The sequence below is a fragment of the Bos javanicus genome, chromosome 7 (genome assembly GCF_032452875.1).
Source record: "Bos javanicus breed banteng chromosome 7, ARS-OSU_banteng_1.0, whole genome shotgun sequence".
In the NCBI taxonomy this organism is placed as follows: domain Eukaryota; kingdom Metazoa; phylum Chordata; class Mammalia; order Artiodactyla; family Bovidae; genus Bos; species Bos javanicus.
In genome coordinates, this window is record NC_083874.1 from 62,256,256 (window position 1) to 62,282,267 (window position 26,012).

Sequence of the window (26,012 nt, forward strand, 5' to 3'; positions counted from 1 at the left end):
TCTAGTTATAGTGCATGGGCTTCTCATTGCAGTGACTTCTCTTGTTGCATAGCACTGGGCTCTAGGGCATGCAGGCTTCAGTAATTGTGACACATGGTTTCCGTAGTTGGGCTTCTCATTGCAGTGACTTCTCTTGTTGCATAGCACTGGGCTCTAGGGCATGCGGGCTTCAGTAGTTGTGATACATGGTTTCCATAGTTGGGCTTCTCATTGCAGTGACTTCTCTTGTTGCATAGTACTGGGCTCTAGGGCATGTGGGCTTCAGTAATTGTGACACATGGGTTGAGTAGTTGAGGCTCCCAGGCTCTACATTGGCTCAATAGTTGTGGTGCTTGGGCTTCGTTGCTCTGAGGCATGTGGGATTTCCCCAGACCAGGGATTGAACCCATGTCTCCTGCATGGATTCTTTACCACTGAGCCACCAGGGAAGCCCCACTGTTTCCTTATTAATACAAACCCTTTATCTGGCTTCCCAGATACAATACTCTGTTCATTTTCCTTCACCATCGCCAATTGCATCTTTTCATTCTCCTTTATTGGATTCTCCTCTTCTCTTGCCTTCTCAGTAATGGAGTATCTCAAGGATAAATCCTTGATGTACCCTATTTTTAACCTGCAATCCTTGGTGATCTCCCCAGTTTCATGGTTGTCAATACTACATATATGTTGAAGAATCTCGGATCTTCACCTCCAGCCCAGAACTTTCTCATTAGATTTTGTTTGTCCAGCTCCACTAGTAGGTCTGATAGTTATCTCAAGCTCATGTGTCCAAAATGGAACTCCTGGTCACCTCCACTTCCCCAGTCTACTCTATCCATATCCTTGGCTAGGTCTGTTGGCAGCAACTCCATTCCTTCAGGTTGCTCCAGGTCAACGTCTTACTCCTTGTTTTCTCTCCTAGCCCTCATTCAGCTCCTCCGGGGTCCTGCTGTCTTTGCCTTCAAAATATCTCCAGCATCTGAACTCTTTTTTTTCCCAGTTCCACTGTCATTCCCCTGGTCTAAACTGCCATCATCTCTCACCAGAATTACTTCCTTTGGGCTGGGTCTTTCCACTTCCATCCTTGTGCCTCTAAAGTCTATTCTCAGCACAGTAGCCATGAGGACCCTTTTCACATATGTCAAAACATCTTAATTCTTTGCTCAAAACCTTTAACATCCCCTACATTACTCAGAATAAAACCCAATGTTCTTAAATAGCATGAGAACTTTTTATAGATATGATCTCATCTCATCTGATTATGTATCAGACCTCAACTTGTGCTACTACTGTTCCCCTGCTCACTTCACTCAAGCCATATTGACATCTGAGCTGTTTTTAAACATGCCAAGCAATCTCCTACCAATGACTGTTCCCTTTACCTAGAATGCTGTTCCCCCAGAGGTCTACATAACTAGACCCTCAATGAAACCTTCCCTAACCACCTTATTTAAAATTGTAACTTCCCACATTCCTTTTCCCCCTTAACCTTTCTTTTCTTTTAACCCCAAACACTTATCACATTTAGACAAATTCTGTAATTTTATGATTTACTAGGTTTACTGTCAGTTTCTCACCATAGGATGAAAACTCTAAGAGGGTTTTTTTTTTTTTTTAATATTTTTCACCGATAAGACCCAAGCACCTGGAAGAGTGCCTGTTGCATAGTAATGCTTGATAAATATTTGCTAAATGAATTCAGTTCCAACTAGGGCTTCCCTGGTGGTCTAGTGGTGAAGAATCCGCCTTGCAGTGCAAGGGACACAGATCCCCGCTGTGGGAAGATCCCACACACCGCAGAGCAACACAACTACTGACCCCTGTTCTTAGAGCCCATGCTCTGCAACACAAGAAGCCACCACAATGCGAAGCCCAAGCACCACAACCAGATAATAGCTTCCACTTGCTGCGACTAGAGAAAGCATGTGCGCATCAGTGATGACCCAGTGCAGTAAAAATAAATAAATATTTAAGACATTCTAAATGGGGCTTCCCAGATGGTGCAGAGGTAAAGAACCCGCCTGCCAATGCATGAGACATAAAAGAAGTGGGTTCGATCCCTGGGTAGGGAAGATTCCCTGGAAGAGGACATGGCAACCCACTCTAGTATTTTGCCTGGAGAGTCCCGTGGACAGCAGAGCCTGCTGGGCTACAGTCTATAGGGTTGCAAAGAGTCAGACACAACTGAAGCAACTTAGCACGAACTAGCTGCCAAAGTCTCTTTTCTCTTTGGGAGATGGACATGTGTGATGGAGGTGTTAAAATCAGACAGATACTCTGAGACTTTCTACAGATATAATCAGAAGGACTGAAAGACCCTTAGAAAGGAAATTCATTTTCCTCCATATGATTCCATGTACCTTAATGCTGATTTTGTCATCTTGAGTGCCCCCCAGGTCCAATCCATCTTGGGGAACATGGGTCTGTTACTCAGCAAAAGTGATAAAAGCATCAGCCAGGTCTAGGTGGCCTCATGCATCTCTCTTTCTATCTTCAGAGGCTCTCTATCATCCCACAGAACAGCCCAACCTCTGTTGTACTAGGACATGATGCATCCCCAAGTGGGGTGGGTTTTGGCCATTGTAACTAGAAAGTCTCGTGTTCTGACCTTCGAGAGTCACACCCAGGCTCATGGTAAACCACGCAGGGTTTCTTTGCAGAAGTTTGCCTTCTTGGCCACGCCCATACTGCCCCACCTCCCCAGCCTGGCATTCCCCCAGGAAATCTCTCAGGGTGGCAGTTCCTTACCTTCAGGGAGAGACGCACTGTCTTATTGCTGAACAGGAGAATTGCCTGTGACTGGAGTGTTTTCAGGCGGAAGTGTATGTGCCCGTTCTGAAATTCCGGGAGACGGTACCGCCCGAAACTCTGACCGCTGAACCTCACGGCAGTACCTGTGAAAGCAACCAAAGGTGTCACCTCCACACCAAGTTGCCGGGAGCCAGCACGGGAGTTCCCACCCTTGACAAAGGTCATGCGGAGAGGCCTGATATGCAAAGGCGAGTCAGGACTCGAGGGGCCCCTGGATCTGCTTGAGCATCTACCCCAAAACCAGAATCTGTCTGTTTTACTACTCTATGACTTTCACCAACTCCTCTGACATTAACGAGGGGCTATCCCTGATCACCTTTCTCTGAAGGAAATCAACTTAGAGCTCTAGTTAATTAGCCTCCTGGGCATATTAGGAGTGTTTCAATCCAAACCCCTCAGATGGCTCTCTAACTTGCCTGACAGGTATACCCGGACTCCTACAGCTACGCATACGATTGTTTACAGCCTCCCAACAGCGAGAGGTACGGGAAGCTTAAGATATTCAAATAGTATAGAACCTCTCGGGGAGTTAGAAATTGTTAGAATAGAACTAGTAGAAGATTTCATTGTTGAGCTAATGCTTGCTGCCAAGTTTCCACATCCCCTGTATTGTGTCCTTGGGAGTATATTAATTAATATAGTTGGTATATAGAAAAAATAAGTAGTGGCCTTGGTGTTAACAACTTTAGACCCTTAAGGTAATAAATTCTTTCCTTGTTGTAAGCCCACTGCACCTTTGCCCTGTAGAAATGCAACTTTATCTAACACTTTTGAAGGATGGCGCCAAACTTTAAAACAATTACTCTTAGAAAAAACATGTTTTCTGGTTAACTAACTTTTATCGGAACAAAGAGTCATAAAATGTTAATAGGCCTTCTGGCCAGAAGATGATGTAAATCACCTAAAGCATTTGTATATGATAAGTTTGTAGAAAAGAAAGCCTGGTCTCGATAAGGATCAAAGACTGCTGACTTTGCATGGTTTTACACCCCCTATTATCCTCTACGCACAACTTAAGGTATATAAGCTCCCTTTGAAAATAAAGCTACGGGCCTTGCTCACCGAAGCTTGGTCTCCCCATGTCATTCTTTCTTGTTTCCTTTTCTCTCCTTTTCTTCTCTGTTCTTCCTTCAGGATGACTGATTTGGAGCGGGGGGCTCTGTGAGACCACTTACTTGCCTGGGCTTCTAAGACCCACTCGAGAAGGTGCCTAAGGTGGGGTACCTTCAGCTATTCGAGAGGGCGCCTGTGGCCTCCGTGGTCAGAGCAAGTTCGGTGTCACGAACTTTATTGGTTTCCCACATAAACCAGTCAGGTCAAGCCTCTGTCTCTCCGCTTTGCTATCCTTTCGCCAACGCCGTCCTCCAGAGGATATCCCTGGATCCAACCGGGGCTGGACCCTGGTAAGTGGCGCCCGGAACAGGCTATCCAAAGGTAGGTCTCCCCCATTGTGCAGTTTTCGGATGGCTAGGACCCCACTCAGGGTGTCGCAGACCCCCCTGCATAAGATAGGTAGGGTGAGTAGGAGTGGGAAGTGTTGAAGTGTTGAATCTTGCAATATAAGACAAGATTTCAGTGTTGAAGTGTTGAATCTTGCAATTTAAGACAAGATAAAAATTTTCTGACATGGGTAACAGTGAATTAAAAGAATGACAACTTTTTATAGGAGTAATTTTGCAATTGTTAAGCAAAAAAAGGAATAAAAGTCAAGAAAGCTAATGTTCAATCCTTTTTCACTTTTGTACAAGAGCAGTGTCCTTGGTTTCCAGAAAAGGGCACTGTTAACTTAGATTCTGGGAAAAGGTAGGTAAACAGATAAAAACTTGTTATAGTCAACATGGTCCGGAAAAGGTGCCCTCTGATGCCTTTTCCTTATGTAATATAATTAGAGATGCTTTAGACCCTGCTCCTGATTCTGAAAGGTTCACGTTAAAGAGGAAAGTGAGGAAAAAAAGGTGCATGTATGAGAGGAAAGTGAAGAAAAGGAAGCTATACCTAGCTATCAGCAGCTAAACGAATGGCTAGCTGCTATGACTGCTGATGGGTAAATAAAAGATAGGGATGAGAAGAAAGATCAGCTCTCCCCTCAGGATGAGGAAGATTTAGAGGAAATGGCAGCTTGATACCATTCTGATGAGGATTGGTCTTTTTTAGCTAAAGACGCTCCTAAAAGTCTAAGAGAAACATCTCCAATCAGACCATCCGCTCCTAGGAGCTTGACGGAAATATCTTCAATCATACCATCCGCTCCTATGAGTCTGAGGGGAAACATCCCCAATCAGACCATCCATAAGATTTAAATATCAAACAGGCAGAGGATCCCCAGAGCAGGAGAGGAAAAACAGGGAATGCCTCAGTCCCCGCTTGCCCCCTCCTCCCTATAGGGGTGAGGGGCCTCCACTAGAACTTCCCCAGAGAAGGGTCCTCTCTAGCCCCGAGGATGAATTTGATCCCCAACTTGAGGCTTGTTTTCCAGTAGTGTTTCAGAAAAGGGGGCGGGGGGGAAGAGGTCCCTTTCTGGGAACCTCTTCCAATGAAATTAATTAAAAAACTCAAACGGGCTTATGCCTTATATGGGGCTACAGCCCCGTACACTTTAACATTATTAGACGCCTTGGCGGTTAGATGGCTGACACCTCATGATTGGAAAACAATTGTTAAGGCTTGTTTATCTGGAGGGCAATTTATACTTTGGAAAGCTGAATATGAGGATGTTGCCCAAAAGCAGGCTAGCACTAACCTCAAACAGGGAAGAAACAACATTGTAAAAGAAAAGTTGGTAGGAATTGATTATGCAACATTTGGGGATCAGATGGATCTAGGCAAAGAAACTTTAGAACAGGTATCATCCTGCGCCCTTGGGGCCTGGTGATTATTGCCTCAAGAAAAGGAATCAACCTCTTCCTTTTCAAACATTAAACAAAGGCCAGAAGAGCCATATGAGGACTTTGTATCACAACTTATAGAGGGAATCAACAGAGTAATTTCTAGTACTGAGGCATCTGAAATACTGATAAAACAACTAGCATTTGAAAATGCTAATTCTACCTGCCAGGCTATCCTACGTCCTATAAAAAAAATCTGGGGAAGTAGGAGATTACATCAGGCAATGTGCACATGTAGGACCTGCAATGGTGCAGGGCGTTGCTATAGCTGTGGCCATAAAGGGAAATTCTTATCAACAGACAGTTCAATCCTTTTTTACAAACAAGAATAACCCGCCAAAGAGTCATTTCAGTAATCAAGGCCGGAATGCTGACTTGTCCAAAGCCTGCTTTTCTTGCGGCCAGGAGGGGCACTTTACGCGCGCCTGCCCCCAAAGAACAGCTAACTCTTATCTGCCGAATCCTGCCTCCACGGCTATGACTCCTAATCTCCCTAAGACTCCTTGTCCTCGTTGTCAGAAGGGATATCACTGGGTAAAAGACTGTAGATCAAAATTCCATAAAAATGGAACCTTGCTAGTTCCTGACCAGCAGTCGGGAAACGGGTTGAGGGGCCAGCCTCAGGCCCTGACAGCAACTGGGGCAACATCTTTGAACCCATTCATACCCTTCATCCCATCACAGAGCTCATTAGAGCAACCCCAGGCAGCGCAGGGCTGGACCTCCGTTCCACCACCTCAACAATATTAACACCAGATAGTCCTACTATAAAAATCCCTACAGGGGTTAAAGGCCCATTACCGACAGGTTTGGTAGGAATTATACTGGGCAGAAGTTCCTTAGCCATGCAAGGACTCATAATTGTTTCTGGAGTGATTGATTCAGATTACACAGGAGAAATTCAGATTATGATTCACCCCCAATTAAAACTATACAAATTCATAAAGGACAGAGAATAGCTCAACTTTTACTTTTGCCTTATCACACTGCTGTAGGGCACACTGTTACTCAGAGTGAGAGACAAGAGAGAGGATTCATATCCAGTGATATGGTCTTTTGGGTGACAGAGATTACTCAGAAATGCCCTATGAAAACTATCTTGGTTACTGGCAAGTCTATTGTGGGGCTGTTAGATACAGGAGCAGATGTTTCCTGCATTTCTGGGAAAGACTGGCCCAGTTCCTGGCCAACACACACGACTGAAAACAACTTGGTGGGAATAGGGAGAGCCACCGCAGTAGTTAAGAGTGCAAAAATGTTAGACTGGCGGTTTGAGGATACCTGTGGAACTTTTCAACCCCATGTAGTTACTTCACTCCCCTTTACTCTATGGGGGAGGGATGTGCTGTCTCAAATGGGAGTGCTACTTTTTAGTCCTGATGAAAAAGTGACCTCCCAAATGCTCGATATGGGCTATGATCCATCAAAAGGACTATGTAAACAACAGGAAGGAATAATTGAGCCGATCTGCCCAACCCCTCGACAGCAACATACAGGATTGGGGTATCCAAATTTATAATGGAGGCCATTGTTTTTGCTGCCGACCCCATTACATGGAAATCTCAAGACCCAGTGTGGGTAGAACAATGGCCTCTGCCTAAAGAAAAATTACTGGCAGCTAAGATGTTAATCTCTGAACAACTGCAATTGGGACATATTGAACCCTCCAATAGCCCCTGGAACACTCCTATTTTTGTCATTAAGAAAAAATCTGGCAAGTAGCGACTTTTACAAGATCTAAGAGCTATTAATGCCACTATGGAAGACATGGGGGCCTTACAACCTGGGTTCCCTTCCCTAGTAGCTGTTCCAGAGGGATATAATATTATTGTAATTGATTTACAAGACTGTTTTTTCACCATTCCCATAAGTGCTGAAGATAAAAAGCAATTTGCCTTTAGTCTGCCATCAGAAAATTTTAAACAGCCTTATTTAAGGTTTCAATGGAAAAGTGTTACCCCAGGGAATGAAAAATAGCCCTACCCTATGTCAAAAATTAGTCAATGCCACTATAGAAGATATTAGGGCTAAATATGAACAAGTATATATGATTCATTACATGGATGGTATTTTAATAGCTCATCCAGATAGAGCTCATTTGCAAACTGCTGTCCAAGATTTGACTCAGGCACTGTCAGCTAGAGGCTTAAAAATTGCCCCAGAGAAAATTCAAACCAATCTACCTATAACTTATTTAGGAAGGGTTATAAATTCTGAAACAGTGACTCATGCCCCTTTACAATTGAGAAAAGTCCATCTTGTTACTTTAAATGATTATCAGAAACTTTTAGGTGTTATTAATTGGATAAGGCCCTATTTAAAATTAACCACTGCTGAGCTAAAGCCTCTTTTTAACATTCTGCGTGGTGATCCTGATCCAACTTCAAAAAGGCAATTAACTATTGAGGCTCAGGAAGCCCTAGACAAAGTAGAAAAGGCTTTATCTGATAGCTATGTAAAAAGAATTGAATTAGCAGCCTCCTGGCAATTCCTTTGCCTGGCTACCCCAACTGCACCTATGGGAGTTTTATGGCCAAACGGCCCCCTAGAGTGGGTCCATCTTCCCGCTCAAGCTAAAAAGGTAGTGGCTTCTTATCCGGGTTTAGTGGCTACTTTAATATTAAAGGGGAGAAAGTGGAGCATTGAGTTATTTGGTAAAGAGCCATCAGAAATTGTAATTCCATATAATAAAGAACAGCTTGATGCTCTTCTAATGTTTGATGAAAATTGGCAGATTGCTATAGGAAATTATTTTGGTCAAATTCTGCATCATTTACCTTCACATGTTTTGCTAAACTTTATATCTAAACATCCAGTTATTTTCCCTGTTAGGTGCAAACACTCCCCCAATCCAGGCACTCAAATGGCCTTTACTAACGGGTCAGCTAATGGCAGAGCTTCTATAGTTACAAGAGATCAGCATAAGGTTTTGCAAACACAAGAAACTTCAGCTCAAAGAGCTGAACTCACAGCTGTTATAGAGGCTTTTGTTATGTTTGCAGAGGAGGAATTTAACCTTTACTCTGACTCTCAGTATGTGGTCAGGCTGTTTCCACACATTGAGACTGCGGTTCTGCCAGAGAACAAAACTGCTATATTTCACTTGTTAACTAAACTACAGCAGCAAATTTGGGAACGAAACCGAGATCATATTTTATTGGCTACGTGCAAGCTCATTCTGGATTGCCTGGACCTTTGAATGCCTTAAATGACTTGGCAGATTCACTAACTAAAGTTACAGTGGCTCCTGCCTTTGAAGAGCCTCGAGCCCCTCACTCACTCCATCATCAAAATGCTAATGCCTTAAGATTATCAATTTCAGATTCCCCGTGAATCTGCACGAGAGATTGTTCACTCCTGTTCACATTGTCCCACTACTGTAAATAATTTACCTATGGGAGTTAACCCTCGTGGTCTCAGACCTAATGTACTCTGGCAGATGGATATAATTCATGTCTCTTCATTTGGAAAATTGTCTTTTGTTCATGTAACTGTAGATACTTTTTCTCATGTCATTATTGCAACTGCTCGTACTGGAGAGGCCTATAAGGATGTAGTGCAACATCTCTTTACTTGTTTTTCATATTTAGGTCTGCCAAAGGCTTTAAAAACTGATAATGCCCCTACTTATACTTTAAGCCTTTCCAGGATTTTTGTATAAAGTTTTATATAAAACATAATACAGGCATCCCCTATAATCCACAAGGACAAGCTATAGTAGAAAGGGCACGTCAAACATTAAAAATACAAATTCAAAAATTACAGGAAGGGGAATTTAAATATAGTTCCCCCCATCAGATCCTGCAGCATGCTCTCTTTGTAATAAATAACCTGAATGTTGATTCATCTGGAGCCACTGCAATGCTTCATTGGTGTCCGGAACAAAATAAAAAGCTGTTGGTGAAGTGGAAGGATCTCCTCTCTGGACAATGGAGGGGTCCCAACCCATTATTAACTAGCGGCCGAGGATATGCTTGTGTTTTCCCACAGGATGCAATTTGGATCCCAGACAGACTGATTCGTCATGTCACAGCCCCCCAGGCATCTGGTCCCTCCACTGCCACGACCACAAAAAAGGAAGGGACCTCCTCTACCTCCACTCCCTCCGCCAACACGGGAAGCCCAGCTGATCTCTAGACGAATGACACCAGAGATCCTGGATGAACAGGAAGAGGAACCACCCACCAGACAGATGTCACAACTCTGTATAAGAGATATTGTTCTCCCTAATTCTTTACCCCACAGGAAATCACCGGGATGTCCTACGCGGGCCACTCAACAAGCCTCTATACCTACCTGGGGACAGATTAAGACGCTTTGTCACCAGGCACAAGGGATAGCTTCCCTGCAGGGCTCTCCAGTCTCTCCGGAGAGAGTGTTTATTGCTATGCTTGCCTTACTATCTTGCCAGGTAAGCGCCTCCTCTCCCGCTCCAGAAAAGTATTGGGCATACTTCCCAGATCCTCCAACCTTCCAAGTAGTTACTTGGAACAATGCCCCTATACGGGTCCACACAAACCAGCCTCATTTATTGGGAGGACATTATACTTTCTATACAGAGGAGGAATACCCTATTAATTTCAATTATACCTTTAGGGGATTAACAGATGATCTCCCTGTTTGTTTTAACTTCCCTTTTGATCATACAGGAAGCTATATTACTCCTACCAAAGAAGGATGTATTGGAGCCTCTGAAAAAGCAATTATAACAGATTCTCCATCCTTAAGATATCGGTCAGTTTGGGTATTACTGGCTCGTATGCCTGGGATCCTTGACCCCTATAAATCCCTGCGTTTTAAATCTCCACCAAAATATCCAAATTGTCATAATGCTGCCCCTTCAGATGCCATATGGAAAACTATAGATGGTCATTCAGGATATCCGATTTGGAAATCTTGTACTTATAATTCTAGAATTGACTACAGAATACCAGGAGGAAATTATACCATTCAGGACTGGAGCAACCCGGATCCAGGTCAGGATCCAATGATTGATGATGCATTTAAAGGGAGATTTGACAATTGGAAAGAATATTCAGTTCCTTGGCCATTACGCGCCACTAGATGGCATCGTAATCAATTTGTTCCTCCTATGCTGTCTTATACGGCTAAGGGCAGAACTTATTGGCAACCAGAAATTTGGAAGGCCCTTACCGCTACTGCCCCTATTACCTTAACCCGGCCAGAAAATATTTCTACTTATTCTATTTTAGCTTGTCTACCCTCGCCTTATGTTTTTCTCTTCACTAATGATTCCAAGAGACTTAATATACACATGAATTATTCAGGTGGACCTAATATAGTAACTTGTGAACAATGTATGCTCTCATCTTGTTTGGCCCCTCAATATAATGTTTGCTCTTTTGTGGTGTTGCAACGCCCACCCTATCTTATGGTGCCTGTAACTATAACTACACATTGGTATGATAACTATGGTCTTGCTGTAATACAACAAGTGCGGGATTTAATGCGATCACGACGGTTAGCGGGCTTACTTTTACTGGGAATAGCAACTTTAATAACTGGAATTACTTCTGTTTATATGGCAGCAGTTTCATTGACTGAACAAGTACACACTGCTCAATATGTTGATGCTATGTCCAAAAATGTTTCTTTAGCATTGGCAACAGAGGAAGCTATATTCAGGAAGCTGGAGATGAGGATAGATGCCCTAGAGGAAGCAATATTGCATATTGGAAATGAATTGCAGGCTTTAAAAGTGAGATTGGCACTGTCCTGTCATGCCGACTATCGGTGGATTTGTGTAACACCCCTGAAAGTAAATGAGACAGATTATGACTGGCAAAAAATTAAAAATCATATTTTAGGTGTCTGGAACAGCTCCGACATTAGTTTAGATTTAAGGAAACTTCACAGTCAAATAACAACCATAGAACGCTCTCACTTAGATTTTACTGCCTCAGGAGTAGCAAGTGACTTCTTCCATACAATCTCTAACTTTGTTTCAGGAAAGTACTTTCTGTCTGCTATTTTTAACTATGCTGCTGTGGCCGCTATAATTCTGCTTATCATATTCATTCTTCCTTGTATTGTCAGAATTTTCCGACAGAGCATTCAGAAGCTCGAGACTGAATTGCATACGGGTTTCTTAAGAAATAAAAATGGGGGAGATGCCGGGACCCAGCACGGGAGTTCCCACCCATGACAAAGGTCATGCGGAGAGGCCTAATATGCAAAGGCAAGTCAGGACTCGAGGGGCCCCTGGATCTGCTTGAGCATCTACCCCAAAACCAGAATCTGTCTGTTTTACTACTCTACGACTTTCACCAACTCCTCTGACATTAATGGGGGGCTATCCCTGATCACCTTTCTCTGAAGGAAATCAACTTAGAGCTCTAGTTAATTAGCCTCCTGGGCATATTAGGAGTGTTTCAATCCAAACCCCTCAGATGGCTCTCTAACTTGCCTGACAGGTATACCCGGACTCCTACAGCTACGCATACGATTGTTTACAGCCTCCCAACAGCGAGAGGTACGGGAAGCTTAAGATATTCAAATAGTATAGAACCTCTCGGGGAGTTAGAAATTGTTAGAATAGAACTAGTAGAAGATTTCATTGTTGAGCTAATGCTTGCTGCCAAGTTTCCACATCCCCTGTATTGTGTCCTTGGGAGTATATTAATTAATATAGTTGGTATATAGAAAAAAATAAGTAGTGGCCTTGGTGTTAACAACTTTAGACCCTTAAGGTAATAAATTCTTTCCTTGTTGTAAGCCCACTGCACCTTTGCCCTGTAGAAATGCAACTTTATCTAACACTTTTGAAGGATGGCGCCAAACTTTAAAATAATTACTCTTAGAAAAAACATGTTTTCTGGTTAACTAACTTTTATCAGAACAAAGAGTCATAAAATGTTAATAGGCCTTCTGGCCAGAAGATGATGTAAATCACCTAAAGCATTTGTATATGCTAAGTTTGCAGAAAAGAAAGCCTGGTCTCGATAAGGATCAAAGACTGCTGACTTTGCATGGTTTTACACCCCCTATTATCCTCTACGCACAACTTAAGGTATATAAGCTCTCTTTGAAAATAAAGCTACGGGCCTTGCTCACCAAAGCTTGGTCTCCCCATGTCGTTCTTTCTTGTTTCCTTTTCTCTCCTTTTCTTCTCTGTTCTTCCTTCAGGATGACTGATTTGGAGCGTGGGGGCTCTGTGAGACCACTTACTTGCCTGGGCTTCTAAGACCCACTCGAGAAGGTGCCTAAGGTGGGGTACCTTCAGCTATTCGAGAGGGCGCCTGTGGCCTCCGTGGTCAGAGCAAGTTCGGTGTCACGAACTTTATTGGTTTCCCACGTAAACCAGTCAGGTCAAGCCTCTGTCTCTCTGCTTTGCTATTCTTTCACCAATGCCATCCTCCTGAGGATATCCCTGGATCCAACTGGGGCTGGACCCCGGTACCAAGTGGTCACCATGGAACACTGGAACCGACTTTGTCTCACTCAACTCTTGGGTGGCAAGCAAAGTCATTGCTCACATTTTACAGGTGAAGAAACAAGGGTGTGGAGTAACTTGTCCAGGGGCACACTGTTAGACAGGGGCCATCACCCTGCACACCTTTCTTTGGCCCCAGGGCCCCTTGCCTTGGGTTCCAGCCTGGGTCAGAAACTATGAGCTAAAACCATGAAGGAAACATGCATTGAGCCAGAAATATCAACCAAGTATGTTGGTTGATACCAAAATCCTCCATAGTTTCCATGATGATTCTGACATCACTTGGGGAAGAAGGAGGCCAAGTTGGAGAGGATCTTGCATATATGTGTGATTTCAGGAACACCACAAAGGCTTTTTGCCTCAAGATATCTCCTTTATCATTAGGAGTGTAATCATTTGAATAAGTGCATCCCACATGATATGCTGTTAAGAAGTCAAGAGGAAAGAAAATAGTGACAAATAATGTGGCTAAAACTTCCATAAGGTCCTGCATATCCCATCCCCCATAGCAATTGCTAATGCACTGTTGCATAGTGAGGGGTCTGAAACTTCACCTAAACTTGAGTTTTTCAAGCTTATTTGACCATGGGACCCTTTAATGTGGACCACCTACCATTAGCCCTTGGACATGGCATTCTGTGGAAACCCCTTTGAGAAATGCTGTGTTATATTAAGCAATGCCCTCCCCAGATTTTGTTTTTTAAATCCACCCTCCCCAGAAGTGAGTTCACTTATTAAATCGTTAAAACCTCATTGTGAATAAGATTATCAGTTGTCAGGGCTCCAGATTCCTAGGGAAGAGGGTTGATTTGGGGGGAGGGGGATTGAGAGGAGGGGAAGAGAAGTGTTGAAGAGAGGGAACTCAGGTCAAAAGGAGGAGAAAGAGAGTTTTAATAATCCACTCAAGGGTACACAGCTAGTAAATGATAGAAGCTCAGATTTGAACCTGAGCTGCCTATTCTGAATGCTAAGGTTAAACCCATCAGACTGTAGTAATAATAGTAGTAGCGTTACTGACTCAGGTTAATTGACCACCTTCTATATGTCAGGCACTTTTCTAAGCAAGCCCTTAATATTTAATTCTTAATCCCTACAATAGCACAAAGGCACAGAGAGGTTAATTAATTTTCCCTGGGTCACGTGGCTCACAAGTGGCATAGCTAGGATTGGAACCCAGGCAACTTGATGCTAGACTCTATGCTTTTAGCTGTTATCTGAACTGTCTCTTGTATTCTTACTATTATTTTCAAAATTTAAAAAAGTGACCAGAACTAGGGTGCTATTCCATGATGAGATTTTGTGAGGCCATACCTGTCTCGTGGTGGTCCATGGCCCTTAATCCTGTGAAAACATCCCTCTAACTAAACTGAGAGCCCTGTGTTGGGATCTCCAGCCCTGGAGTTGGGCTGGCCAGGCCCAGCAGTGCTGGGTGTCCTGGGGAAGGCCCATTTCTCACCTTTACAGGAGCAGTTCTTCTCCAGGCGGTGCCTTGGGGTCAGGATGCTGAGCCGGGCTGTGCTGTATGTGGGCCCAACCCTGGGGTCCAGGTGCACGGTCTCTTGGCAGATTTGTCCCTGGCAGCTTGGCCCCTGGCAGGGCACCACGGGCATGGCTGACCTCATCTGAATTCCCACTGAGTGCTCCATCTCCTTGGCTGAGCGAGCGATGGTGGATGCCAGCTCCTGGAGCTTGGAGAAAGCCCCCAAGTGCCCTTCGAAGACCAGGAGCACATCCACACCAGCCGTGGCCTCTGCTGGCTGAAGGCTGGCCAGGTGGATGTTGGCTCGTTTGATGTCCAGCCAGTTGCTAAGGAACCTCTTCAGGTTCCTCCAGTGGTCACTCACCAGCTCCTCTGGAGTGAGCTGGTGGAAGCCCATCCACATGGTCTGCTGCAGAGCCTCTGGCCCCATGTGCCACACATGGACGTGGACGCCAGCCATGGTGGAGAAGGTTCCATCACTGACTGTGACGTTGAAAGTGTATCGGCCCCGAGGCAGCGTGTGGGAGGCGATGATCTTGCCATCGGTCGCCCCCACTGAGAAGCGCTGGCCCACGCTCTCCTCTCCCGCCAGGCTGTAGGTCAGCGTGTCCTGTGGGTCTCGGTCTGTGGCATGGATTTTGCCCACCATGCCACCCTGGAACTCCTCCTCCCCGATGGTGATGAAGATCTCCAGGGGGAGGGCGGAGGGCGGGTAGTGGCTCTGCTCCCTGACGTGGACCTTGACCGACGTGGAAGATGAGAGGGGTGGGATGCCACTGTCTGACACCTGTGGGTGAAGCAGGCTACGAATTAGGACAGTGGCTATGGCCCCTAAGGGGCCTCCCTGCTGCTCCAGGGTGAGCTCAGTGTGCTGTCGTGTTTGAAAAGGAAAATCATCACTCCGGAAGCACCAAAAGCTTTGTGGAGGGACTTACAACCCACACCAGGCAGTAAAACTTAATTCTACCCCTTCTCATCTGACACCTCTCTGAGTCCCTCCTAAGCCTCGCCAGCCACACGCTTCCTTCCCCTTGAACTTTTCTCATTCTGTCTCTTTCCTTAGGACGGTCATCACATGTCTCCTAGCGATTTCAGAGCACATCCTTTGTGGCCACTGTCAGCCCAACAGGTTCTCTTACTCCTCTTTACTATGTGACTGGGGTCAGGCTGGGGATGGACATGTCTTCTTCAGTTCAGTCAACAAATATGTATTGAGTGCCTAGTACAGACCAGGCCCTCCGCCGTGATCAGGAGAAAAGAGAGGTGAGGAGGAGAGGTGACAGACAGGGAACAGCAAGTGTCAGGCCCTTAGGTGGGAAGGAATGCTGAAAAAGCAGGAAGGGACCAGAGTGGCCAGGGCTGAGGGCCAGAGGTGCGCAGAGAGGTAACCCAGGTGGTTACTGATGGGCTGAGGAACAGGAGATTGGATTTAAGTCAGAGACATGAAAAGCCACCAAAGGTTTTAAGCAAGGTGATTATTAGAATAAATTAGAAATGCATTTCCCTTGCACATTTCACCAAGCATCTCTATAACTTTCTGCCCAGACTTAGGCAGACAAGGGTGAAGCTTTCCTTCCGCTCCTCAGTAGCATTACCACTTTCACAGCTGTCAGCAAGGATCTTTGTACACTTGATCTTAGCCAAAAGGCCGAGAAGCGATAAGGATCTTTGTAATTTTCCCTATGGTAATATCTTGTTCATATGGATTTGCTTTGAGTGGGCAAGAAAGGTATAATAATACACCTGCTTCTGGGAATTATTGGTAACTGATGAGATATCAATAGCAATGGTAATAATTAATATTACTGCTAAGTATTATAATATATCAGCTTTCCTGGTGGCTCAGATGGTAAAGAATCCTCCTGCAGTGCAGGAGATCTGGGTTCAATCCCTGGGTTGGGAAGATCTCCTGGAGGAGGGCATGGTAACCCACTCCAGTATTCTTGCCTGGAGAATCACATGGACAGAGGAGTCTGGTGGGCTACAGTTCATGGGGTCACAAAGAATCAGACATAACTGAGTGACTAAGCACTGCATTATAACATGTAACTGACATTATCTGAGTACAAACTGTGTGCCAGTCACTTTTACATGCTTTAAATGTGTGATCTTAGTTTATCTGTTTGATAGGGCAGGTATCCTGAAGTGTCCTACTTTACAAAAGATATAACTGAGTCTCAAAAAGGTCAATTAACATGCTCAAGGTCATACAGCAGGTAAAGCCAGAGCAGAATCTGCTGGCCTATACAGAGTTGGACACGACTGAAGTGACTTAGCAGCAGCAGCAGCATAGTGCCTCCCAGTGAACAAAAGTGGATATACAGGACGAATGCAAGAAAGTGATTCAGTTACTAAGTGATACTCTGAGCCAGGCTTACAGAGATCAGGAAGCTGATCTCTTGACCTATGCTTTTGGCTTTGAAGACCCTCTACATTAGCCCACATCTGTTCTCTGAGTCAAAGCTTCCCATTTCCAGCTACTTATTGGACACCTTCACTTAGATATATCATGGACACCTGAAAGATAATATATGCTAAACAGAGCCTTCATTTTATCCCATAAACCTGTTCTCCATCCAAGTCTATCCAGACTCATAAATGGCCCTACCAATCAGACTTCACTGGAGTCAGGAACCTGGGAGTGGTCCTGATTCTTCTCTTTTCTTTCTCTCCCCATATCCAATCCACCACCAACTCCCACTAATTTCCAAGCAAAACCTGTTGCAAATCTGTCCACTTGTTCATCTTCACCATCACCTCAAGGTCTCAGCACCACCTGCCTCCAGCTTAGATGACTTCTCATTGGTCTCCCTCAACCAGTCTTGCCCCCTTCAACTGACTGTCTCTGGAACTTAAAAAATGAGCTTCCTGGGACACAAGAAGGGTCACTTCCCTGTTGGAAACCCTTCCATCACTTCTCACTGCACCTTGATTAGAATCTACAAGTATTACCAAGGCTTATCATGGGTGACCATACTTCCTGGTTAGCCCAGGACAGTCTTGATTTTCATTTGTTATCAAAATCAACAGTTATAACCAATTAACTGTTTTTAGTGCCTCTCTCACTCTCAGGAGCCTCACAGTTTGGACCTCAAATAACATGGTCATCCAAGCTATGAGGTACCCATGAGCCATCCAACCCATCCTTTCAGCTTCATTCCCACCACCGCTCACCATGTGATGAGCAAATGACCATGTCTCAGGTCACTTCAAGCTCTTTCCCAAAGTGGGATTGGTCTTGTCTTGTTCTTGCCTGGGACACTCTCCAGCCCTCTTTTCATGTGGCCAACTCCTCAGGTCTCAACTCAAGGGCAGCCACCCTCTGAATATGTCTCTGCAGTGCCTTTTGAGCTTCCCATCCATTTCTTTCTTCATCTGTTTATTTTTTATCTCTATAATTAGAATCAAAAGCCTATGGGGACAGGGATCACCCTCTTCTTTCTGCTGCTAGCATGGGACCCAGCATATGATAGGTACTCAATGGATGCTGAATGAATGAATGCCTGACTGGCTGTCTGTCTGAATGGATGACTACATCATCCTGAGCCCAGAGAAGTTCACAGGATAGTAGTATCCACTAGACTTAAGGTTTAGTTGGCTTAAAGCTCAACATTCAGAAAATGAAGATCATGGCATCTGGTCCCATCACTTCATGGGAAATAGATGGGGAAACAGTGGAAATAGTGTCAGACTTTATTTTTCTGGGCTCCAAAATCACTGCAGATGGTGACTGCAGCCATGAAATTAAAAGACGCTTACTCCTTGGAAATAAAGTTATGACCAACCTAGACAGCATATTGCAAAGCAGAGACATTACTTTGCCAACAAAGGTTTATCCAGTCAAGGCTATGGTTTTTCCTGTGGTCATGTATGGATGTGAGAGTTGGACTGTGAAGAAGGCTAAGCGCCGAAGAATTGATGCTTTTGAACTGTGGTGTTGGAGAAGACTCTTGAGAGTCCCTTGGACTGCAAGGAGATCCAACCAGTCCATTCTGAAGGAGATCAGCCCTGGGATTTCTTTGGAAGGAATGATGCTAAAGCTGAAACTCCAGTACTTTGGCCACCTCATGTGAAGAGTTGACTCACTGGAAAAGACTCTGATGCTGGGAGGGATTGGGGGCAGGAGGAGAAGGGGACGACAGAGGATGAGATGGCTGGATGGCATCACTGACTCGATGGATGTGAGTCTGGGTGAACTCCAGGTGTTGGTGGTAGACAGGGAGGCCTGACGTGCTGCGATTCATGGGATCGCAAAGAGTCGGACATGACTGAGCGACTGAACTGAACTGAACTGAATGAGCATTGGCATGTTTCATCAGCATTTTGGCTGCTTTTTCTTGGGCAGTTTTCCTACAACCCATGATAATATCACTGCGTATATCACTGTACATGTATATATGTTCTCTCATTGGACCCTGGCACTGAAACCATGGATAATCATTAGTCAAATCCACTTCCCCTGCCTTCACTAGTCAAGGTCACTTTAAGACTTGCATCTGCATATAACCTAAACAGTAAGATAGTTGCCTGCGTTATTTTCCAGGACTTGGGGAGTCAGCTGTGCCTAGTGGGAATAGAACTGGTTCAGACTGGGTAGGACCACCAGCCCTTCAACAGAGCATGCCCAAGTTCTGCTTGGTGACCTTGATGTCAGAGGGCAGAAAACTCCCCCCTCAGGTAGTGCAAAGTGCCTCCATTTCTGGACATGCAGAGGCCTGTAGCTTAGGAACACCTGCGTTAGAACAATGACTACTGCACCTTTTTCCAATCACATTTCGCTGTGCTCCCTTTGCTCCCCAGGCCTCAGACTGCCCTGGCCCTTTGCTCTTTATCCATAAACACCCAGAGCCCCTTGCCTTCCAGGAGGTGGTTCTGAGACTTGTTATCATATCACCTTGCCTGGCTGCCTTGCTAATAAACCCTCTCTTCACTGCAGACTTCATCATCTCAGCATTTTGGCTTGCTGTGACACTGGATAAACTGAACACCAATGCTCAGAGGTAGGTCTTTAACAAGACTTGAGGTTCAAAGAGCTATTCTGGCCAGACTTGAGGAATTAGATCGAGGGTGAGGGTGTTTCTGTTCTGAGAGCACGGCAGGGATGAAGAGCTTGGAGTTAGAGTGCTGGAATTTGGAGCAGCCCAGCTCTACCACTTATTAACAGTATCATTTTAAGCCAGTCGCTTAATCTCTGTGTGCCTCAGTTACCACATCAGGAAAGTGGGAGTGACAACTGCACTCACCCTAATGCATGGTGTGGAGATTTAGTGCAATGATGCACGTGAAGCACTTAGCCCAGTGCCTGGCACAAAGTAAGGGCTCTGTACATTTCCTAATAAGAGAAGCACTGATGGTGCTTTTATTCATTTATTATTTTTTATTGGAGTATAATCGCTTTGCAATGTTGTGTTAGTTTCTGCTGTATAGCGAAGTGAACCAGCTATCTGTGTGTATATATATCAACATATATAAATGGCTATATATATACACATACCCCCTCCCTCTTTATTTTAATTTGAGTTTATTAATTTTTAATTGGAGGACAATTGCTTTACATTATTGTGTTGGTTTCTGCCATATATCAACATGAATCGGCCAGGGGTATATGGTTCTCTCTTAAACCTCCCATCCCACCCCCACCCCCATCCTACCAGTCTACATCATCACACAGCACCAAGCTGAGCTCCCTGCACTATACAACAGCTTCCTGCTAGCTATCTAGTAGCACTGCCAGCACTTTTTTTGTCCCCATGGTCACCACCAGTGGCCCCCACTGCTCTCACCTCAATCTGAAGCTTATACCATTCCTGGACTCTCTTGCTCAGTCCTGCAGTAGTCACCAACCATCCATCTGGGGTCACTCGGAAGGCAAAGCCATCATTCCCCTTGGTGATTCGGAAGGAGAAGGGAGGACCATTCTCTGGGGAGTCTGGGTCACTCAGAATCAGTTGCAAGACTTTGCTGCCAATGGGGGCATTTTCCTGAGAACAAGAGTGACAAAATCAAAGAGCAAAGTGAGTCCCAGTCCTTCTTCTCACATCTTTTCTGGATTCCCTTCTCTAGGATGAGTCCTCGGTGCTCTGGCTGCTCCCAGGTCATGCCTACATCTTGAACTGTCATTCATTCATTCTGCCTGTCTGTTAATTAGTGGTTGCCTTTTTAATCTAGACTAGAGCTTCCGGAGGGAAGTCCTAGGTTTTAGAAACAAAGGCCATTGGGGCTGGAAGGGTCTCTAGAGTCCCTTTATCCTATAGAGAGGTGACTTGTCCATGTCACATAACTGATAATTCATGTATATAAAATTAGTGCCTGAGATCCACATGGGAATTTCGTGATTCACAGGATCAGTTGAAAACCTAGAGATGGTTTCATGATTAGATGACCAATGGAACACACATCCAATGAGAAAAATTCAAAGACAATTAGTAATTCAACTGAGAAGAATGGATCCCCTGGGTATTGTTTAAGTTTTTTTTTTTTAATATTTATTTGGCTGCGCCAGTTCTTGGCGGCATGTGGGATCTTCATTCTTCATTGCAACACACAGGATCTTTAGTTGCAGCATGCAGGATCTAGTTCCCAGACCAGGGCTCAAACCTGAGCTCCCTGCATTATAAGCACAGAGTCTTAGCCACTGGCCCACCAGGGAAGTCCCTGTTTTAGTCTTTGTTCTGTAACACAGGAATTCAGCATGCTGTAATATTTACAGTGATTGTTAACTGTCTTTTTAGCATCAAAAACCTTATCTAAAAACACAATCTCATGAGCAGAAAGTCATAGTTTCATAGTCAACAGGTAGTCTGCCCTTTCTTATAAAATCCTGCTTTTATTCAGGTAGAGCAATACCCTCAGCAAAGAAGTGCTCCTCCTAAGAAGAGACAGACTATGATTGGTTTAAGTCAGTTGTAATAATCTGATTTCCTATGCCAGTTTTTACATAGTTCATCAGGCACTCTATCTATCAGATCTATGGATAGATAGAGTGCCTGATGGAATGAGGTTCGTGACATTGTACAGGAGACAGGGATCAAGACCATCCCCATGGAAAAGAAATGCAAAAAAGCAAAATGGCTGTCTGGGGAGGCCTTACAAATAGCTGTGAAAAGAAGAGAAGCGAAAAGCAAAGGAGAAAAGAAAAGATATAAACATCTGAATGCAGAGTTCCAAAGAATAGCAAAAAGAGATAAGAAAGCCCTCTTTGGCGATCAATGCAAAGAAATCGAGGAAAACAACAGAATGGGAAAGACTAGAGATCTCTTCAAGAAAATCAGAGATACCAAAGGAACATTTCATGCAAAGATGGGCTCGATAAAGGACAGAAATGGTATGGACGTGGCACCCCACTCCAGTACTCTTGCCTGGAAAATCCCATGGATGGAGGAGCCTGGTAGGCTGCAGTCCATGGGGTCGCAAAGAGTCGGACACGACTGAGCGACCTCACTTTCACTTTTCACTTTTATGCATTGGAGAAGGAAATGGCAACCCACTCCAGTGTTCTTGCCTGGAGAATCCCAGGGATGGGGGAGCCTGGTTGGCTGCCGTCTATGGGGTTGCACAGAGTCAGACACGACTCTGTGTCTGACTGTTGCTGTTGTAGCAGCAGCAGCAACAGAAGCAGAAGATATTAAGAAGAGATGGCGAGAATACACAGAAGAACTGTACAAAAAGATCTTCATGACCCAGATAATCATGATGGGTGATCACTGACCTAGAGCCAGACATCCTGGAATGTGAAGTCAGGTGGGCCTTGGAAGGCATCACTACGAACAAAGCTAGTGGAGGTGATGGAATTCCAGTTGAGCTATTTCAAATCCTGAAAGATGATGCTGTGAAAGTGCTGCACTCAATATGCCAGCAAATTTGGAAAACTCAGCAGTAGCCACAGGACTGGAAAAGGTCAGTTTTCATTCCAATCCCAAAGAAAGGCAATGCCAAAGAATGCTCAAACTACCACACAATTGCACTCATCTCACATGCTAGTAAAGTAATGCTCAAAATTCTCCAAGCCAGGCTTCAGCAATATGTGAACCGTGAACTTCCTGATGTTCCAGCTGGTTCTAGAAAAGGCAGAGGAACCAGAGATCAAATTGCCAACATCCGCTGGATCATTGAAAAAGCAAGAGAGTTTCAGAAAAACATCTATTTCTGCTTTATTGACTATGCCAAAGCCTTTGACTGTGTGGATCACAATAAACTGTGGAAAATTCTGAAAGAGATGGGAATACCAGACCACCTGATCTGACTCTTGAGAAATTTGTATGCAGGTCAGGAAGCAACAGTTAGAACTGGACATGGAACAACAGACTGGTTCCAAATAGGAAAAGGAGTACGTCAAGGCTGTATATTGTCACCCTGTTTATTTAACTTATATACAGAGTACATCATGAGAAACGCTGGACTGGAAGAAACACAAGCTAGAATCAAGATTGGCGGGAGAAATATCAATAACCTCAGATATGCAGATGATACCACCCTTATGGCAGAAAGTGAAGAGGAACTAAAAAGCCTCTTGATGAAAGTGAAAGTGGAAAGTGAAAAAGTTGGCTTAAAGCTCAACATTCAGAAAACGAAGATCATGGCATCCAGTCCCATCACTTCATGGGAAATAGATGGGGAAACAGTGTCAGACTTTATTTTTCTGGGCTCCAAAATCACTGCAGATGGTGACTGCAGCCATGAAATTAAAAGACGCTTACTCCTTGGAAGGAAAGTTATGACCAACCTAGATAGCATATTAAAAAGCAGAGACATTACTTTGCCACAACAGGTCCATCTAGTCAAGGCTATGGTTTTTCCAGTGGTCATGTATGGATGTGAGAGTTGGACTGTGAAGAAGGCTGAGTGCTGAAGAATTGATGCTTTTGAACTGTGGTGTTGGAGAAGACTCTTGAGAGTCCCTTGGACTGCAAGGAGATCCAACCAGTCCATTCTGAAGGAGATCAGCCATGGGATTTCTTTGGAAGGAATGATGCTAAAGCTGAAACTCCAGTACTTTGGCCACCTCATGCGAAGAGTTGATTCATTGGAAAAGACTCTGATGCTGGGAGGGATTGGGGGCAAGAGGAGAAGGGGACGACAGAGGATGAGATGGCTGGATGGCATCACTGACTCGATGGATGTGAGTCTGGGTGAACTCCGGGAGTTGGTGATGGACAGGGAGGCCTGGCGTGCTGCGATTCATGGGATCGCAAAGAGTCGGACACGACTGAGTGATTGATCTGATCTGTTCTGATGCCAGTTTTTTTTTTATTTAAGGGTGATCATATAATCCAGTTCTGACCATTGGAGAAGTCTGACAGGTGAGGGTTCTTTTGATAGAAACAGATTCAGCAAAAGAAGTCTCCTCCTGTTCACCTTTGAAGAAGGTTAGGCAAGGATGTGATGCTGGAGCTACAGCAGCCATTTTATAACCATAAGGAAGAAGGTGAGTGAATTTTGAAGAAAGTAATCCAAAGTTGTGATATAATTTTTTTTCTGCTGAAATAAACAATTCTGGAATTGGTTTTCCCACTATCAGAACTTTTGCTATAGGATTAATAAGGCCTTATTGTTTAATGAACTTTTAGTCAAGTGATCTGTTATTAGCAGCCAAAGCCTCGTAACTCATACTCATAATTTCCAAAACAGGTGACCCTGGCTGATGGATATGGGACTCAGAATTTTGTGCTCCTACCCACTTCCTTACCTCTCTCTGTGTGATCACAATTCCCCACAGAATCCCAAGGCCTTCTCCAAATCCAGTTTATAAACCATTAGTATAGCGGAAATAGCTTGGGATCTGGAAATCTTTGAGTTCAAATCCCAAATTTGCCACATTTTTGACTATGGCATGTTTCTGTACCTCCATTTAAAAATTCTGTAAAATGAGTACTATCTACTTCCATATGACTGTGTGAGTCCCCTATGAGATAATGGATGCAGAAGAACCTAGCAGAATGCTTGATAATTTTTAATTGTATAATCCATAATCCCCTTCAGCAGGCTGTGTTGCCATTTGGGATATCAATGCAAGGTCACAGTCACTGTTTGGGTGGACTGATACCAGTGGTGAGCACCCTCCACTAGGAAGAAAATGGAGGGAAGATGATGACTTTGGGATGATTTTGGAAGGTTGAGCATACCTGGACAGAGGTGCTGTAGTTGAGCTGAAAGAATCTTGGTGGGTTGTCATTGACATCAACCACTTGGATAGCGATGTCTGTGTCCTCATAGAGTGCGGGCTGCCCACTGTCTGTGGCTCGGAGCTTCAGGGAATAGCTAGAAGTCTACAGCAAGAGGCCCAGGGGAGAATTAGCAACACGGTCCTCAGTTCTGCCCCCCTGATTCATGATTAATGTTTTTGGTAAAATAAGATGGAGACACTCCCTTTTGCCTGTCCCCATTGCTGTCCCATAGCATTTTAGGGCTCAGGTTCTGGTGTCAGGCAGAAGTAAATTTGACTTCCAGTTTAACTATTTACTAGCTATGAGACCTTGGCAGAGTGACTGACTTGTGTGTGGGTGATATCAGGAACCACATCCTAGGATTACTTTAAGGACCAAATGGCATAATGTATGAACATCACATAGCAAAGTCCCTGGCACAGAGCAGGTGCTCAGTAAATGATAACTTGTTATAATGATCTAATAATCTTTGGTTAATAGTGAGAAGTTGGCCTGAGTTAAAAGTCACTCAGCCCCTCTCCTGCCTCTGGCTTTACATGCCTAGAGTCTCCACAGAGAAAAGGAATGGGGGACACTGAGGGCAGGTCAGGAGAAGCATCAGGCTGGGGTGCTGACCACAGTTCACCCTCTGGACCTTTAGCAGGGCTATATTCTGCTCTGATGATCTCAGAATGGGTCCCTCCCATGTGACTCACCTGTTCCCAGTCCAGGGCCTTGGCCACCTGTAGCTCTCCTTTCTTGGGATGGATGGCAAAGTGCCCAAGCTGGTTCCCTCCTATGAGGCTGTAAGTGATGGCACTATTTACAGGTCCATCTTCATCAGTTGCTGACACCTGCAGTGGGGGCAGGTGATGGTTGTGAATGGAGGGGCAAGAGAGACCAGAAAGGAAATCTTGGCCCCTAGGAGTGTAGGGGGCACAAATATGTTCCTGCCCCACAGATTGTCCTTGGGCTGGCAGTCCCTAGACCACAGTCATCCTTTCCCAGAGAATATCTTCATTTACATCCTGGTAAGGATGTCAGCATGTCATGGTTCATTCATTTATCTATCCATTCCTTCATTCCTTCATTTACTCATTCATTCATAACTGACAGGGTATGAAGGTCCTGTGCTAGGAGTTGAGGAATATGCCAAAATGAGCAAGCCCTCAGGAAGCTTAATGTCTAATTTTATGGTCAAGTCTAATTTGGAGCAAAGAATGATCAGTTTTATGGCTATAAATTTCACCTGGGGAGGTTAG

The 26,012-nt window shown here is 44.5% G+C and overlaps 2 protein-coding genes across 2 annotated transcripts in view; one reads left to right on the forward strand and one right to left on the reverse strand.

Moving 5' to 3' along the window:
* Positions 1–12,753, forward strand: part of SLC36A1 (solute carrier family 36 member 1) — a 98,406-nt gene extending 85,653 nt beyond the window's left edge. The window contains exon 10 of the mRNA XM_061424096.1: positions 9,666–12,753. Coding sequence (XP_061280080.1) covers positions 9,666–9,667 — 2 coding nt within the window. The 3' untranslated portion in view covers positions 9,668–12,753. The remainder of the gene's footprint in view (positions 1–9,665) is intronic.
* FAT2 (FAT atypical cadherin 2) overlaps positions 1–26,012 on the reverse strand; it is a 98,943-nt gene that overhangs the window by 11,716 nt on the left and 61,215 nt on the right. Inside the window, exons 16-20 of the mRNA XM_061424085.1 lie at positions 25,467–25,604; positions 24,730–24,873; positions 20,392–20,589; positions 14,585–15,395; positions 2,728–2,873 (exon numbers count right to left, since the gene is read on the reverse strand). Coding sequence (XP_061280069.1) covers positions 2,728–2,873; positions 14,585–15,395; positions 20,392–20,589; positions 24,730–24,873; positions 25,467–25,604 — 1,437 coding nt within the window. The remainder of the gene's footprint in view (positions 1–2,727; positions 2,874–14,584; positions 15,396–20,391; positions 20,590–24,729; positions 24,874–25,466; positions 25,605–26,012) is intronic.